General features: G+C 40.5%; 1 protein-coding gene across 5 annotated transcripts in view; it reads right to left on the bottom strand.

Annotated features, from left to right (window-relative positions):
• Positions 1 to 17,469, bottom strand: part of CUX1 (cut like homeobox 1) — a 282,941-nt gene that overhangs the window by 153,273 nt on the left and 112,199 nt on the right. For all 5 annotated transcript variants that reach the window (XM_076354841.1, XM_076354837.1, XM_076354838.1 and 2 more), the window contains exons 3-4: positions 16,486 to 16,533; positions 2,316 to 2,394 (exon numbers count right to left, since the gene is read on the bottom strand). In XM_076354841.1, the coding sequence (XP_076210956.1) occupies positions 2,316 to 2,394; positions 16,486 to 16,533 (127 nt within the window). The remainder of the gene's footprint in view (positions 1 to 2,315; positions 2,395 to 16,485; positions 16,534 to 17,469) is intronic.

The raw sequence follows: 17,469 nt of genomic DNA, 5'->3' as shown, positions 1-17,469 counted from the left end.
TGGAGCTAAAACTATACCTAAATATTTGAAATACCAAACGGACAGGTCAAAAGATATGTAAAGCCACACAGAGGCAAAACACATGTGAAAAATGAATACTGATGGTCTTTTATAAAGGAAAGCCCTCCATGGATACATACCCAACGTACAAGACTACATACGATGAGGAGGAAATAAAAGAACCCCAATACAGTGAAGCAAGCCCCTAACTGCATAGGCCTAACTGAGCCCTACCATGTCGTGACGGGTACCAGTGCCGTACACTCCTAATGGCTGTTTTTGTTGTAGTATGTGTTGTAAACAATGAGTATTTGTTACGCCTGCATAGAGCTACAGGAGACTGGCCCGACTTCTGCTCGAGAACCTGGAATCTGCTTTTAGCAACATCAGTAGGCTCCTCCTGTGCCTCTCAGGCCTGCAGATAGAGCATGGGACTAAAACCTGTAGATATTTCTAATCCCACAGACTCCATCACACTCACAACTTAGCCAGGCCGAAATTTTTACGTGTAGTAAGAATATCAAAGAAATATTTCTCTGACACATAACATAAGGCATGTGCAGGGGAAGGCTGGACAAGAGAGAGATTGTGCAGTGTGGAAGAAGGGGTGTAAATTTTGCTCTTGCAAATGAAGGAAAGGAGAAAATTCTTTCTCCTACAAAGAAGTACTGACAAAGTCCCTCACCATTTAGATCCCACAGCATGGGTGGGATATATGTCCAACCTTCTCTGTAAGGCTTCGGTTTGACTCTGCTGTTCAAATCCCAGCACCTGTGATAACGCCAGGCTTCAGAAAAAAGCCTCTGCACAAGAGCATGAAAAGGATCCCACACAGCTCTTGTTTGACACGACTACTCAGTTGTGAAAAAAACCAGACCGTTAGAAATCAAACCTACTCGCCTCCCAAATCACGGCAGGAAACAAGCACCCGGGGCTGTGTTAGTATGGAGATGGAGGGGCTGCAGCTTCTCTCCTTAGCACTGAATGGTGGACTTGCAGGCTGCAGGTATGTGGGGTACATTTTCACGGAGGGGTTTCCTTTACAAACCAGAGCTGTGCGAGCCCATCCCATGCCCTTGCTGCTCGTGCCCGTGCAAACTGCCTGCACCCTGTAAGCAATGGTCAGGAGCCTCTCCGAGTCATCCGCCACTTCCCACGGCACGAGCAGATGTGCAAAAGAAGCTGTTCACCCATGGAACGTTACTAAGACTATGAGCAGCAAACAAGTAAATGAAAACTCACAGACCATAGCTGATTAACCTAAAAAACAACATTTCTGAGGCAATTGGGGTCTAGGATGAGCATGGTAAGTCCCTGCATCTCTCTGCATATGCTGCACTTAACACAGCAGGAACTGGCCACTGGGCACTACTCGACTATAAATGTGAAAGCATAAAAAAATATGTATGTTAGCTCTGACTAAGCATCTGAGAAACACTGACCTTTTAACCAGTTAAGCTGTAAACAAAACATTAAAAAATTAATTTATATTTGAAGCATGCATCAAATGCGCTCCTTAAAAGGTAAAGCAAGTAAAGACTAGGGTGCACTTTGCAATGAGGCCTTAGAAGTATTAATTATACCTCAAAACCTCTCTTGAGGTAAGTATTTTGAATATTATATATAATGTCAACGTTTTATAGAAGTATAAAATCATACACACACACTGTCATATGCCAACAGCTCAGTCAGGCCAAGATTTGGCAGTGGAGACTTGGACTGGTAACTCCCTCTCACCTTTGGGTGCAGTTGCAAAAAGAAAAATCTGTTCAGACAGTATTTATCTACCATTGGGGAAAACAAAAAATCAACTCCCAAAATGTAAAGAAATGAACTGGAAACTTCTGATGCCAAACATAAAGGAAAGATGAATACACATACAATAAAGGCCTTTGAAAAAAATTTATGATCACATTTACACTGAACAGAACTGAAATTTGGTAGTGACTTACTTTTCAGTAAGGCTTTTTTTTTTTTGAAGGTATGAAAAATTTTCTCTGTCCTTCAAGATGTATCTTTTTTTGTTAAAAATGTCAGAACCCTCTCATAAACAAATTACTGAGAATCACACAATATTGTAATAATATAAAATGATTCATACAAACATTAAAATGTAAATGCAATGAACAGTTTTAAGAGAAGTCATGAAATGTGCCTTAGTTATAGTTCCTTCCATTAGAAACAATACCGGAGTTATCAGGCTCAGAATAAAACCATTGCTCACATTTACCTCATCAAAGGTAGAAAAAATGCCCAGTAGCATTCACACGAACATAAGCCATCAGTTTTTCAGAATACGGAAATAATTTGCTTACCTGGAACATCAATTAATCTCTTATAAACATTCAAGAAGGCTGCCTCTGCTTCTTTGCTTCTTTTACCCAATGCGTCAATCTAAAAGGGGTGGTGAGAAAAGAAGGCTTTTAGACTTGTTCCAATACAACTCTCACACTCAGAGCTATAAAATACATTAATATCTTTCATATAAATACATAAAAAGGGAACCCAAGTCTCCTGTGTACAGCTCCTATAGAAGCAGCCTTGTAAGAATATTTCTGGTACGTTTGTACTGAATATAATTTAAAGTCCTGTTTCAGCACAGTAGCAAGCATCAATATTTTTAGGAACACTACTGTCTATTGTGATTCTTTACTTTAAATCTTTATAAAAAGCATGGTATTTGCTAGACAGGTTCTCTCCTCAACAACTGTTTTCCTTTACCACTTAGTAAGATCTAACACAACAAATGGGAACTGCATGTACTTCGGACGTCATGCTCTGCCTTTACTGTGGCAAATATATTTTTCTATTATTTCCACTAAGCCTATAAGAGGATGAAAAGATGTACTTGTTGGGCACCCTGTGATACTTAACACTAAACAACTGTGAATCTTCTACATGCAAATAGTTTTCTAATAAAGCTCAGGCACAGACCCGTAGAGTCTATACTGTCTTGCACTCATGATCTCAAGCCAGGCTCCCCTGACTCGCTTCTCTGTATTTTATAATACACGCAATACTAATCTAAGAAGCTGTCTGCCCAGGTGAGGCAAAATACTACCTCACACAATCTGTTATCTTCCCCTAAATCTGTATTTTCATCTGAAACTTCATTTTACAAGGAAAGGCACTTTATAGCTCTGAGAATAAAATACTTATTCCACAGTAACTTTTTTTGGTAAACATGTATTTTCCTAATGTACTAGAAAACAGAGGATTTACGATTACTAAATATTGACAAAAAAACACCAAAACGACCCAAGACCAGGTCCACTGAATTAATACTCCAAAGCAGAAAGAGACAGAAAGGGAAACAGGAAAGCCTGACACAATTCTGCAGCGGCTTACCGAAATCAGGAAACTGCAAGTATGGAGATTATCGTTCCCATATTTTAATAAAAAGCAAGGAAGGATCTGAAGAACTACGGATACAAAGACCTGATATCAATTCTTCTGTGTATTTGAAAAGCAGTTAATATTATGAAACCATTTAAAGGTGTGTACGTCAACATGTGCTAAAAAAGGAAGGTCCTGTCTGAAAAACGTCCTTGAATTCTTTCACTACATTATTGATTTGGTAGATAAGGCAGAAACAATGGACAGAGTTTACTGTATCTGTATTTCAGGAAAGTATCTGATATTTTATTATACGAGAGGGAGATTTGCAGAATTAGAAAGCGTGCTACAAACCCGCCCGGCTGCGGTGGTTTGCAGAGCGCTCTGGCACAGGAAGCAGAGGGTGCCAGGGAAAGGAAGCGGCGCAGGGAGGAGGAGAGATAAGCAGGAGGGTGCTGCGGGGTCAGATTTGGTGCCACTTCTGTTTACTTTGTAAGAAAATGACTTTGCAAAGGGAAGGATTTGGGGGGGGAGGAAGAAAATCCTACAATGTAGATGATTAAAATAATGGCGGGAGTCAGACGGAAAGTGCACAGGAGCAGAGCGCAGGAACGCCACGTGACTTGTGTAGATTAGTCTTATGGCTGGTAAGTGACTTGTAGAGATCATTACGGAGAGGATTAAGGCCAGAAAACCAAAGGACAGGGACAACTGTAGAAATTACACAGAAGCACAATGCACAACATATAAACCAAGAAAAGACTTGAGGGGAGGGGTCAAGGAGGAAAATAAGGACACTGAAAGCATCTGCACAGCGTTTGGCAGCAGCAATGAAATCTTGAGAGATATGGTAAGAGGCTGTAGAGACAAGTTATTGTAACACAATACAAGACTGTATTTAGAGAAACAAACCAAATTCCCATTTTGCTTACATCCCCCCAAAATCTGGATTAATTTATGTAGCTTGGTGGAGGTGTAGCGTAACTGAAAACCTGACCTATTTGCAACTTATTCTTATCAATTAAGAAAGAAAAAAAGAAGGGTATTGGAAAGATGATAAACAAGCAGCAGAAGCCAAAACGACGGAGGATGTGGAGAGCAGATATAAATTCTCAAGAAATGCTGGCCCTGCTTGTCTTTTAGAGTTTACCAAGAAAAGCTACGGAAAGGCATTGGAATCTCACAGGGCATATGACGTGCTGGAGAGCAAGGGACTGATGGTTGTGAATAACCCATTTATTAATTTGAATTCAAGCAATCACAGATGGACTGATGCTCATTAGGGAATGAGAACATAAGTAATTTGGTTAGAACATTTTCACACAAAGAGTATTTGAAATTAGAATACGGAACAAACTGCCAAAGGCAGAGAGGCACCGGGTAGTGTAAATCAATGCTTGCGAGTATCAGACACTGTTTGTGAACGGGCGAGAAAGGAGGGGGCAGCCATCAGAAAGACTTTTGCAGTTGAGATATTTCATGGGTACATAAAGACAGACTTCGAAGGCCAAAGCACACCATATGTTAGACTTCTGGACTTTAACGTTCCCACATACAATTTTCTCTCGCTGCTGCTCAGCAGAGTACAGCCAAATTTAAATTACTATTATTAAATACAATTAGCATTACAGAACTGATTCTGTACTGTATTTTGAAAAATTCATTTGCCCCTTTTACGAAAACCAAAGCATTTAAAATGCTTGCATTTCTGTGAAATAACAGGATGGATTTGTTTTCCTATTACAGTTTTTTCCCACTTTAATAAAGGGCATTTGTACTTATATTCTCCCTAAGTATTACAAAAGGTATGGTTTATTCACAATATAAACCAGAATTGAAACAACATCTTCCAAGGAGATCAGAGACTTTCTGACGGAAGTTGTTTGTAAATCACAGGAACTTTCACACCTTTTTTTCCCCTCAAATTCAGAACCAGAATTCCAAACAGTCCCACCAGGCAGAAACATTTTTTTTGTTTTAGTTGTTAAAAAAAAAAAAAATCCGTCTGTCCAGTTTTAAACTTCTATTAAAAATGAGCACCGCAACTATTTTATATCTTAAAAGAAAATTTAGAAAAAGCACCATGACAACTTTAACTGGAATAAAAAAATATTGAAGTATGCCAGCTTCCAGCTGCGTAAGGAAATACAGAATGAAAAAGACATCAAAAATAGAAAAATATAAATGAAGTCCAGAAACAGAGGAAACAGAGCACTGAAATGACATGGAAGTAAGTATTTGGAAGTTCCCTGAAAATTTTTCAAATCAAAGTAAAATTGGTTCGGGAGCCAACAAGGATGAGCTGCAGTCAGCTCACATTAAAACAGTTGAACTACATTATAAAACTCTTGCTGAACATTTTTATTTGACTCTAAAAACTTCAGGGACCCTGAAAGAAGTCAACTTATAATTACACTAGCGTAGTCTTGACATGAGCTTAGCTCCAAATCTTAATTTATCTAAACCAGGCCCCATTATGTCTTCTTTGACTAGAAAGAAACAACAGTGACCTCTGTGTTCCCCACCACCCCCATAAACATATGTTCACTTTTAAGTTTTGGCATACTATTTGTCTTGATAATACCACTGGCGCTATACTGAGATAACAGAAATGAGACACTAGGAATCCTCCCTCCTTAGCATGCTCTTCATCTTTAAAATATCACTGGAGCTATATGGAGGGAGCCACAGCGAGACACCGATTTGAGAGCAGTCCTCCCTTTATCCACCTTATTCTTCCAGGTCAAGTGCTTTCACGAGTTGTTGCTCAGGGTACCAAGTTCATCCCGGAGGCTGAATGACACCCTTCCCCTCCATAATAATCTCTCTCCAACTTGCCCGTGAAGACCTCCTTGGTCTGCTCCCATTCTCCATTGCCAGAATGACAGCTGGTTGCTCCAGTAGCACGGACAGCCTATTTTAGGAATGCTTGGTCACAGTCTAGTATCTACTATACCTGGCTAAAATCAAAATATCATCAACGAAATCAGCGGTTTTATCTCCACATTTGGGCAAGCACCATAAGCCTGGCCACCTATGTCAGGGAAGATGCTGAATGTAGTTTTATCTGAACATTGCCTCTTTCCTTTTTCAACTACGTCTAGTCAAGTTCAAAAACATAAAAGTAAAGTCTGTGGCTTTACTTTGGAATCTGTCACTCTTTATGCACTAAGAAATTTCAACATTGATTAAAGTCTGATGTCTACTGCCCCACAAATCACCTGGATTCCGTATCCAGGTTTGCAGAAGTGGGATGCTCTTCTGTGCTGTACTGTATGTGGTATTGTCTCATCCACTGCAGTCAGACAGAAGGCTGCAGAATTGTATTTCTGAATTTAAAGATGAAACAGGAAGATAAAGCTTTTTGCAAGGAAGCTGGGACTTGCCAGATGCTGGTGCATTCTGCATCAACACTTAAATTCTCTGAACTTACAGATATCAGCACATTAACATATTTGCAGTCCCTGAGACCGGCACATGACCACGATGTGTTGCTCCTGACAGGTCGACTTGGATCATTCAGCACTGCTGTGTCTTCTTTTGGTTTTAGACAACTCAGCATCCCAAAGACAACTCCTTAGTGAAGGGATCACGTTGCTTTCTGTGTCTGTGTGGAATTACCGAAGTATTGGTGATTTACTTGCAGTACAATTAACTGCATATCAAGTGTCTCAAACACAACTATGCTAAATATGAATTTTGTAGTCCTAACTCTTCTACTTATGCTCACTGTTCTTCAGTTGCAATTCTCACTCTCATTAGCCACCTGAACATGAAAGATACGTCTTTTACTGTCCTGCACCCAATCTGGAACTAACTTACCAAGTAAAAATAAATTACTTAAACCAGAAGTTATTTTTCTGTTCTGATTTTTAATAAGTTGATGCCTTAATGAGACACCCATCCCCCTTCATTCGCACAGCTCCCTTACACATCTTTTGTCATATTGTTTTGCATCACAAAGTTTTTTTCATTCGTCTTCAATTACTTCGAGCTACTGAAATGCCATTAAGAATTGTACCAAGCATATTAAACAAAGGGAAAAGCATGATAACAACTCATTAACGCACCATTATTTTAAGCCGTGCTATATTCTTGAATAGCTGCTTTGGAATCAAACAGTGGTTATAGCAAGCATTATTAATGGTATGCAGTGGCATCAGTCTTTCTTTGAAGCCATTACAATAGAGCTTAGCTGCTCTTTCATATAGAACAGTACATCAGTTGCTAAGGTGGTGCACCGCAACAGCTCTACAACACGCTCTGTGTGTGCCGATTAGGAAGCACACAGGGTATGTGCACAGCTGGCTTGATTTCCCTTTCTTAATACCAACAGATACCTATATTAATAAATTAATAAAAATATAACATTATGATTTCATAATAAAAATATATAGTTCATCAGCCCAGTTAATTTTTTGCAACTGACAGAAGAAGTAGTAAAAATACTATTTTTTCTGTTTCCTGCAATTAGAAGATTTTTTGAGGCGAACTTAAAAAAAAATTATTCCTGTGCAGCTGCTTAAAGCATATGGTGTATATTTTAGCTGTGCTATAAATTCTTTAACAAAAATAAGGACTTCATAGAGTGGATACAATACCAATCTGTTTAACAAAACTGCTTGGGTGCAGTGCATAGGTATGCTACCAGGGAAGAGCTTGGGAAGAGCATGCCTGCCTCACCAACTTGTTGGTTTAACCTCAAGTTAAGAAGAGAGCTTTAGGAGGGACTCAAATCCTTCAACTTTTCAATTTTGCTTCCCTCCACTGTGAAACAGCTGCAACCTTGAACCCTTGAAACCTTCTCTTCCTTTCATGCCCAGATAAATCCTGATTTTCCCAGACAAACAACGCTGCCATCCCCTGAGGAAAGCTCAGCTCCCTCATTCTCACAGGACAGCTTCTTGTTGCTTTTCCAATCTTTGATCTTCCTTCCCAGTAAAACAGCCCAGCCCAACATGTGCCTCAAGATATTGACAGCAGGACAGCTTTGTTTAAATAGCTTTTACTATTTGCCACCCTGCCTTCAGATCATTGCGACAGTGGGTCTGCTGTCATTGCTGAACCTCTCCTGGATCCTTTGATAACCCGTGTGTCTGCCTCCTCACACCTCTCTGCATTTCTGAACCGCGTTTCTCAGTTCCTGCTCTCACTCGACTCCTAAATCCATGCGTCGGGCTGGCACCAAACGGAGCAGCCCTGCTCCCTCCTCCTGCCTCAGGCCACAGGCTCCCGCTTCTCTTGCATCAGATCTAGCGATCGCACTGTTGTAGCATGATTCAGCTCACTGACTCGATGAAAAACTAAGCAACGAAGGAGAGGAAGAATTTATTTTCCATCATGCCTGCAAACTGAACTGACTCATCTTGTGCATTTGCTAGACTCAGCACGAGGGAGGAGGTGGGCACCCAGGGCTGGGGCAAGGACACTTGCCAGCGTCAGTCCTGCACTGGCATGGATTGCGTATGGCATGAAACCAGAGCAACAAAAGATGGATGGCAAAAGGAGGGTCGAAGTGACAAATGTTATGAAAATTCCCTTCCGTAACCATCCTATCAATCAGTCTTTATAGTATGAAAGTGTCTTAACTTTGTTAATATATATATTAGTTCACTTTATCCACTGTAATGTAATGAGGTAGTAGAATTTTACTGGAGAATTTGGTACTGTTCATGCTTAAGTAAAACAAACTAAAGGACAGCCTGGCCCTGGAAATAAGGACTTTGCTTCCTGGAAGCTTAGAGATGTCCATGAAGGATAAAGGATACCCCTGGACAACCAAGATAATGCCAGCATCCTAGCCCATCTAACACATTATTTAAACCCACCCTGTGTTTTCTGGTGTCACAGATAAGTAACTCTAGCAAGACTGACTCCAGGGACATCTGGATCAATCGATAAGCAGCAAGAATGCTGCAGAAACACAGTTGATTTGCAAAGTTTTACTCTGATTAGTAATCAGTAGTGTGGGTGCTAGTGGTTAGTCAAATAGTGTTGTACCTGAACGTTTGAAGGGTGTGAGAACCATGTGTGAAACCACATCTGGGGTGCTGCAGTTTGGCTGGGGCACCACATGTGCATGAGTAATTATTTACCCTTGTAATTCTATACTTTGCATCCTAGCCTCTCTCCTCGGTCGGCATGGGCCAGTCGCGAATTTTTGTAATGCAAAAAAAGGTAAAACACATGGCAGGAAGTAAGAAAAAGACGACCTCCAAACAGGGGATGCATACTTCCCAAAAACCTGAAAGAACATCTTTCTAGAGAATAGATCAGCAAATTATTTGCTATGCCACTATCCAGGGAGATGTCAGAGCTTGCCACTTTTGATCCTCGAGGTTCTGCAAGAGCACAAGGCGGATGGAGAACATCTCCTGCCGCGGCCAGCCCAGCCACGCGTGGTATGGCAAAGCGGGGCAGGGGAGGAAGGAGGAAAAGCAGTGCTCCTGCCAGGGCACAGCAGCCCGTGCTATTTGACATCACCTCCAGCTTCTTAGCAGGAGAAGCAGCTTCACAGTAAAGTGAGTGGGTGCTTTCACCTGTCTGTCAGCCTCTCCTCCTGCCTCCGCGAACAGTGACCTAGAACCCACAATTGCTTTTCTCCCTTATGGATGATCCAAACTTTTGTTTAACTATTTTAAAAATTAGGGCAGAGGAATCCTTGCAAGAATGAGCTCATTAACTGCCTTTGTGCAAAACCCACCTGCACATAAATACCAAAATGTAACCTTTTGCTAATACTTTATACAGAGCTTACCCTCTTGCTTCTCTGTTACAGCAAAGCAAGACCAGACACTGGCTTGTATAGAGCCTCATAGTAATTTTCTAATAAATACAGGAATAATTCTGTATTTGGAGAAACAGGGACTGGATTATAATGACACTCGGCAGAATACCATGCCCGGCAGAGCCCTCCCATCCCCATTCCTTCCAGCACACTTCAAGCTCTCTTTTTTTAAAAGGATGAGAAGATACGCCTGACACTGCGAACTGAAACAGTGCTGCCTGTCTGAATTTTGCATAAATAGTTTCCCACCACTGTTAGCATTTCACCCAAACGCGTGGCAGCAGCATAGCGGGCCTTAATATAGACAGCCCACCAGCTGCCAACAGAAATTTCAGCACTTTGTCAATTACATAAAAATAAGAGGATTTGGGCTGATCCTCCCCAAAGTTACCCTAGTAGTAACTGCTGTCTCAGTACAACCTGCCTGCACGCTGGATGGGATGGAGACGAACCTGCAAGAGCTTCAGAAAGGCGTGTGGTACCTATTGCTCGCTTCTGGTAGTTTATGTTCGGTTTGGGACCTTGCCTGTTATCTCAATAGCCGAGGTTTGTCCCAGGAAGGTATCAACATGGGAAGGAGAAAGAAGCTCCGGGAAGATAGCTGTGACTGTATCTGAGAGTTTCTATAGTTCTGTCCATCAGTCTGGAGTTAAGCGTCTCTTCTCTTGGGGATGTTTTCGAATCAGCACCCCACAGCCCAGTGCTGGCAGCAGACATCCTACATGCTCATCAGGGAGAGCGCATCTGCCTTTGAGATGCTGAAGTATATTTAAATCACCTTCCTCAGGAAAGATGTTGTTTAAACTGCAATCAAGACAGCCAAAAATAAATAAATAATCATTTACACACTTGTGTAAACAAAGAAATGAAATGCTGCTGTGCTGCTGTTACCCCAAAAGCACGCTGTGCGCCTCTCTCCCTTCCCACCTAGCATCAGGAAACAGAATCGAGACGAAGCACAAAACCGTCCCCGTGCTCCTGTTATACAAAGGAAATTACCCACCACCCACGCCCCGTGGAGTGGATGTTAAAAGAAAACAATTACCCGCCAAAAATATTAGATCTACTCCATTTTGTTACACGGAGTGGTTTAACGGGACTTTCATTGAAAAGCAGGAAAGCTCTGGGCCTAAATCAGCACGACGCGAGCTCTGAATTTTGATGTATGCTGTTGACTTCCCCAACACAGAGCAATTTGTAATAGCTTTGCCACGCTGTTGTTTTCAAAGCTCCTGCTACATCACAAGCATTTATTTCTGACCACAAAATTACATTTATTCAACAGAAAACAGCTCAGGGTCTTTAAGAGGTTAACTTCTGGAGTGCTTGGCTGCTCTCCAGCCTCTGTACTAGAATCAGTGCTAACGCAACAGCACACAACAGCACCCAGGCTAGCCGTGATTAATAGAGTGCTGAATACGCTGCTTTCCACATACACACACTTTTCATTCCCTTGCTTCCATAGATCATGGACTTATCCTCAAAATATCTGACTGAAATTGAATTTGGCTTCTCTCTCAACCGTTCATTTCCTATGTTATGCAAGGTTATATCCTTTTCTGCATGAGCAGAACCAAACCAGCTGCAGCTTTTGAGAAGAAAATGTGTTTTCAATTATAAAGCTGGCCTGAATATTGAACCACAGTTCTACTGCTACTCTAATTGAGCCATCATGGAGTGAACCTACAGGAAAGAAATTGTATTAATTAGGTTTGTAAATTTAACATAAGGAAATTAAAGGGGGTTAAAAAAAAAAAAAAAAGATGAATATCAGCTCAGGAATACTCCTTCAAAATGCAGAAGGAAAGTCGGTCTGAAGTTGTTTAGGCACACACATTATTAGAGTACTCCTTCAAAGGCATCATTAGTAGTTCCAGCACACCAAACTGATTTTCAGCTTCTGTTGTCTGTATATGGAAAATTATTACATTACTCTACTGACCAAATTAATCGTTTAAAGAGCAATTCAGCTAAGTGGGGAGCCAGAGTGGTCTCATCAGAATGGCAATACCCTTAAAAGTACTTGCTTTGTGAGAAGAATATGAGAAATGGTTTTCACAGAAATAAAGTCCAGTGCGTTGTTTTGGAGTATGTGCCTTAAAGGGTTCTCCAAATGAGGGATTACTGCATTACTGTTGGACAGTACTGTTATGCCACATGAAAAGAATGCTAATGACCTCAGGAAATCCTTTCCCAGCCTTAAAATATCTATTTGATGACTTCACAAATACGGATTCCAACATTAGATTTCCATACCACAAACTTTAGTTCTGTAAATTAACATAGCCCAAGAACATAACTTTTTTCTTTTTTTCCTTTTTTTTTTTTTTTTTTTTTTTTAAGATTTAACGTACAAATGCATCCACTGATGTAAACATGGTAACACACGATGACCTACTCGGAACACAGCTTATTTAGATGGCTGCTTGAAGGAGTGCCTTGCCAACTTGCAAGTGATATATAATCATTTTATGATTGAATGATAAAGCTCTTTAGCCTTTTCTGATTCTGTCCTGTATTTAGCCCAGCATATGGTGAGCAAACCACTAGTAAGTTGCATCCTCTGGTTAACGGTAAGCAAAAAAAAAGAAAAAAAAAAGATAGAAACGACAGGAATTTTACACCTCTTAAATTAATGACTTCTGTCTTGCTCACAATAGCCTATTTACACCATCCAGACCTTAAATTTTCCAGGAAAGCTAGAAAAGTTACCCACAAAAATCAAAAGAACAATACCATCAGCTTTGAATCAGACACAACATTCTGTTAATTTAAAAAAACCCCTGCATTCAAATTTCCATTAAAAACCTAAATAAGGAAAAAGTACTCTAATAAAATTATACTACAGTTATGAATTAATAGGGTCTCACATTGAACTAGGAATGCATTTTAAAATTTGCAGTATGCTAAATTCCATTTCATAATGCTTTTACTTTAACTGTCATCATAAAAAATCCAGTTACTTAAAGCACTGAGATCTATTAAAAAAAAAGTTATTTCCAACTACTAATGGAAACTGCATATTTGATAACTGGAACAGTTTTCATCTGAATAAACGAGATAAATATCTACAGAATACAGAATGTTCTGGTTGGGGGAGTTTATTTATGAATTCGTATTATACAAAGGGAAACTGGGGGGGGTGTGGGGGGGTAGGGTATCAATATCCATACTCAAACTGAAAAGAAAAAATGGCTAAAGTGACCTGTGGATTTATGTCAACTAGCCACAGGTTTACAAGCAGATGTCCCATAAAGCATGCTTAGGAGGATATTTAAATATGTGAGCTTAAGTTAACCTCTCTCCAAGTCACGTCAGGCTCACCGAGAGTGCAGTTCAAGGACAGTTTAAGTCAACCTAAGCTGGCACATTTGCACTCCTCCTGCCCTTGGCTTTGCTCTCCTGGCCTCTCCCCTGCCCAGCAGGCACCTGCAGTGAGCTGCTTCAGTGAACCAAGGTGGCAGAAAACTAAGCCGGCAGAAAAGGGGAAAAAAAAGAAAACTTTGTGCTCACCGTGGGATCACACTAGCAAAAGTGCTGAGGCAAGGCAGGAGGTGGGGAGCCAGTCCTGAGGTAGGCAGGAACACAGCAATATCCACATAAAGCTACTTAAATACCTTTGCTCTTTAGGGAGCTTTCTGTCCCTTCTGATCTTCTGGCCCTCCCTAGTGCCCAGAGCCCTGTGGAGCACAGTTATACCACATGGGATTTGCAAAAGCCCGCTTCCCTTCTGAGGTAGAATCGTAATTTAATATTACTTGGACATGCAAAAAGCACCTACTTAGTTCTGTCATTAGGGATCAAGAAAAGGATGGGGCAACAGCAGTAGGGGTGGAGATAGAAGTCAGAGGCAAAAATGTGGTGGAGACGGTAAATGGAGAAGCTGCATCATGCAAGAATCCTTTTTCCTAGCTTCTATGTGAGAAACTGGTGAGAAGAAGGTGGTGCTCCAAAGTTCAGTAATACCATCCACAATGCCTACAGAGGTGTGAACCAGAGCACTCCTACAGCATTCCCCACCTGCTGCTCGAGGACACTCTCTCTCCAGAAGAAGGGACTCTAGAAAACATCTGTTTTCACTACTTCTCTGCTTACTTCTGTTTTACTTACTTACGCCTGTTGTTGTTTTTTTTAAAAAATATCCTAGTCTGGGGCTGAAAACAAGTCTCTGTAGTAGAAGCAGGGAACCTCTTATGAGCAGATCACTCCCGAATTATTCCTCCTTCCTCCTCCCCGCTCATGTCCCAAAGTACTTGTACTGTGTGACTAGAAGGTCCCTCTGCGACCACCTCCCAGGACATTAGATATCACCGAACACGTAACACTCAAGCTAGTGAAAAGCAATCCTATGGAGCTCGTGGGGTGGGTGTCCTGCCCCCAGCTATATTGCTTGCTGAGCCATCTTGGGGGAGAGTCAGACGAGGCATCTCCAGTGGATTTGAAATGCAGAAAAGCCTATACGCTTAACACAGTTTGTTCTTGAGCTACCCGGAGCATTCATCTCACGATCTTTCATAAAGTCAGCCTTAACAATAAACAGAGACCAAATCTATATACTGAACAATAAAATATAACTCAACAGAACAGGCTAATATTCTTGGTATTTTGATTTATCTCCAAAACAAGATACAGTCATTACATCTATAATCAAATACCACAATTCACAGTTTAATGTTCTGCATTTATGTAGTCAATCATGATTAGTTCAGTTTTTTTTAGGTTTCTAAAACCCCGTCTAGATTAGGGAGACTGGAATCATCGGCTAAGAGATTCAGGAGCACAATCTTGTAACGTATTCATGCTTCATTTACGTAAGAGGGGATTTCTACCAACAAATTTTACTCTTGTAATTTGTGAGGTTGAATTTATACCAACATAAACTTCACTTTTACATTAGTGAAGCAAAACTACAGAAGAGGAGTGTGTGTGAGCCATACCAAGGTAACAGTGAGCTGTCTCCAACAGGCAAGGTCTAATGGGAGAATCTTCCTTCGCTGTAGCCAAATTTGGATTTATGATTCTTACTTGACCCTCAGACATTTCCTTCATTAAAGAACAGTGCTGAAAGCACACATACACTTTTCAGTCAGTGCACTGCAAGCTTGAAACAAAAGTGAAAAGGTTTTAAAAGCACTGCAATCCACTCGGAGCAATTTTAAAGTGTAAATTTCCATTGGCAAACAGACTCACACAAGTCATTCTTTGTTCTCACAAATTACTATTGGATATATCAAGGACAAGGTTGTCCTGTTTATTTATTTATTTCTAGCACTACTTGGGAAATTGAGTTGTAAAATAAAAAATATCATACTGCTTTTAACATGAGGAATTATTGCCTATTTGGGATACATATTTAGCAGGATGTACAAGTAATCAGAAATGCAACCCTCATTACAGATAACAGGAGTTGTGCAGCTAATTCCCTATGCAGGCTTCTGAAGACACGTTCCTGAATTTTTCTGTGCTCTGATGGGAACTGCAACAGTATAAAATCAGCCAACAACTTATAGATTGAGAAAGTAGAAAGTGTTGCTGCTTTAACACAGCTAACTTTAAGAGCAAAGCTCTACAACGTGTAACAGAATGTGAGCTAAAACCTAAATCTACCACCCCACGCAGGCACTGATCTTTATAAGGAGAAATATAATTTGCAAACTTCGTACAAGGCATTTTCCTAGAGGCAGTACAACAGCTCCCATCTGGCCTAAGCACTCACACGAAGTGAGCGCTTCAGTGCGGTCCACAGCTAAAATGTAAAAATCTGTAATTGGCCCAGCTGCCTTTTGCTATAGAAATTCTTCCAAATAACAACAGTTGGCTTTTAAACTTGTGATCACTCTAATCATGTGTTTCTTAGTGGAGTGGTATGAAGAGAAATCAAAGTAAGAGCCAGCACCAGAGCTGTTAACGCTTTCTGTTGGTTTTCCAACAAGCACCTGCCAACTTAAGGTTTTCCATCAAGCCCTCTAGAATACAATGTTTTACAGCTGAAAAGGTTTACAGTGAAAACTATTCATGGTATCTTCATATTTTTGTATACATACATTACATTGCATTCGTTAAGCATCCAAACCATCAAGTCACTGAGGCATAGCGAGTTAGCATGTGCCACCTGAGTCACTGCAACGGGAAGCTTATGCTCAGGTATGCTGAATGCAAAGTGATTTGACCAGTTTAGCTTGTCCAGCACAAATCCAGCGTGTCACGCATATCCTGCACACAGCAAAATGCAGAAGGGCTGAACCCCTGCAATGCTCTCTGCTCAAGGGCTCTGTACCCACGCGGCCACACTAAAAGATTGCCAGCACACCAGACTCATGTGAAGCAATATCGAAAGCACCATGAGAAGCGTAAGCTCTTACCTCTCCCTGGAAACTCTTCAGTAATGGAGCTACCTGTTTGCGCAGGTCCTAGAAGACAGAAGCAAGATATTTCATCAGAAAAATCTGAAAGCACAAAGTCATTGTCAAGTTTTTCCTAATACTATTTTCAGTTCTGAAATACTACTTAAATTCTCATTGCATTTTATGGGAGCTTTGATTAAAATAAAAGTATACCTAGAATTCATTTTGAACAAGCTACATTTCCAGTTTGACATATACTTGTATCTGTTGCAAACAGTATTAATTAACAAAACTGTAGTGATGTTGGGTAAGCACTGAACACCTTCAATCTCATAATTCAGCTGAAACACTAATGCGATTAGAAGTAAATGCCTCTATCTACCTAAACAGCAGCTACACCTCTGAACTTACGCCAAAGAAATTTCCACAAACGGAAGCTAGGCTTAAAGGAAGATGACTTTGGACCATCATTTCCACTAAGAGTGTTGCCGTTTTGTAAAAGGTCTCTTTTATTTATTATTTTCTCAAGAGTGCGCTGACTTTAGCCATCAGAGAACTGGAGACAGGCACATTGAAGAAGACAGTATTATTTGTTGGTTTCTATAGAACACAAAATTTCTTCTTCTGAATTACAACACACTGAGTGCTACAAAAGTCATTAAAATACTGCCCACAGAATCACGCTAAAAGTTTATAGCATATTTTTACTTAGCAACCAAGATAATTTAGCACAACAAAGGTATATCTATCTTGCATAGAATTCTCAGTGGCTCCACTTTTAAGCTGGTTTGGGTCTCATTCACTTACAAATTCTCAGAATTCTCATTATGTGCATGCCTGAAGAATAAAATCTTGTAACTTTGCAGAGGACATTGTATTACTCATGCACAGCCAAGAAGCTGGACTCCTATTTTTGCTGTGGTATTCCACTGACGAGGCACAAGCAGGAACGTCATAGTACACTTACAGCTAGAAATAAATCTGTAAGAGGTATAAAACAAT

The sequence above is a fragment of the Aptenodytes patagonicus genome, chromosome 17 (genome assembly GCF_965638725.1).
Source record: "Aptenodytes patagonicus chromosome 17, bAptPat1.pri.cur, whole genome shotgun sequence".
Classification (NCBI taxonomy): Eukaryota; Metazoa; Chordata; class Aves; order Sphenisciformes; family Spheniscidae; genus Aptenodytes; species Aptenodytes patagonicus.
The sequence above is the reverse complement of the archived record's forward strand: the minus strand, read 5'-3'. Positions and strand labels throughout refer to the sequence as shown.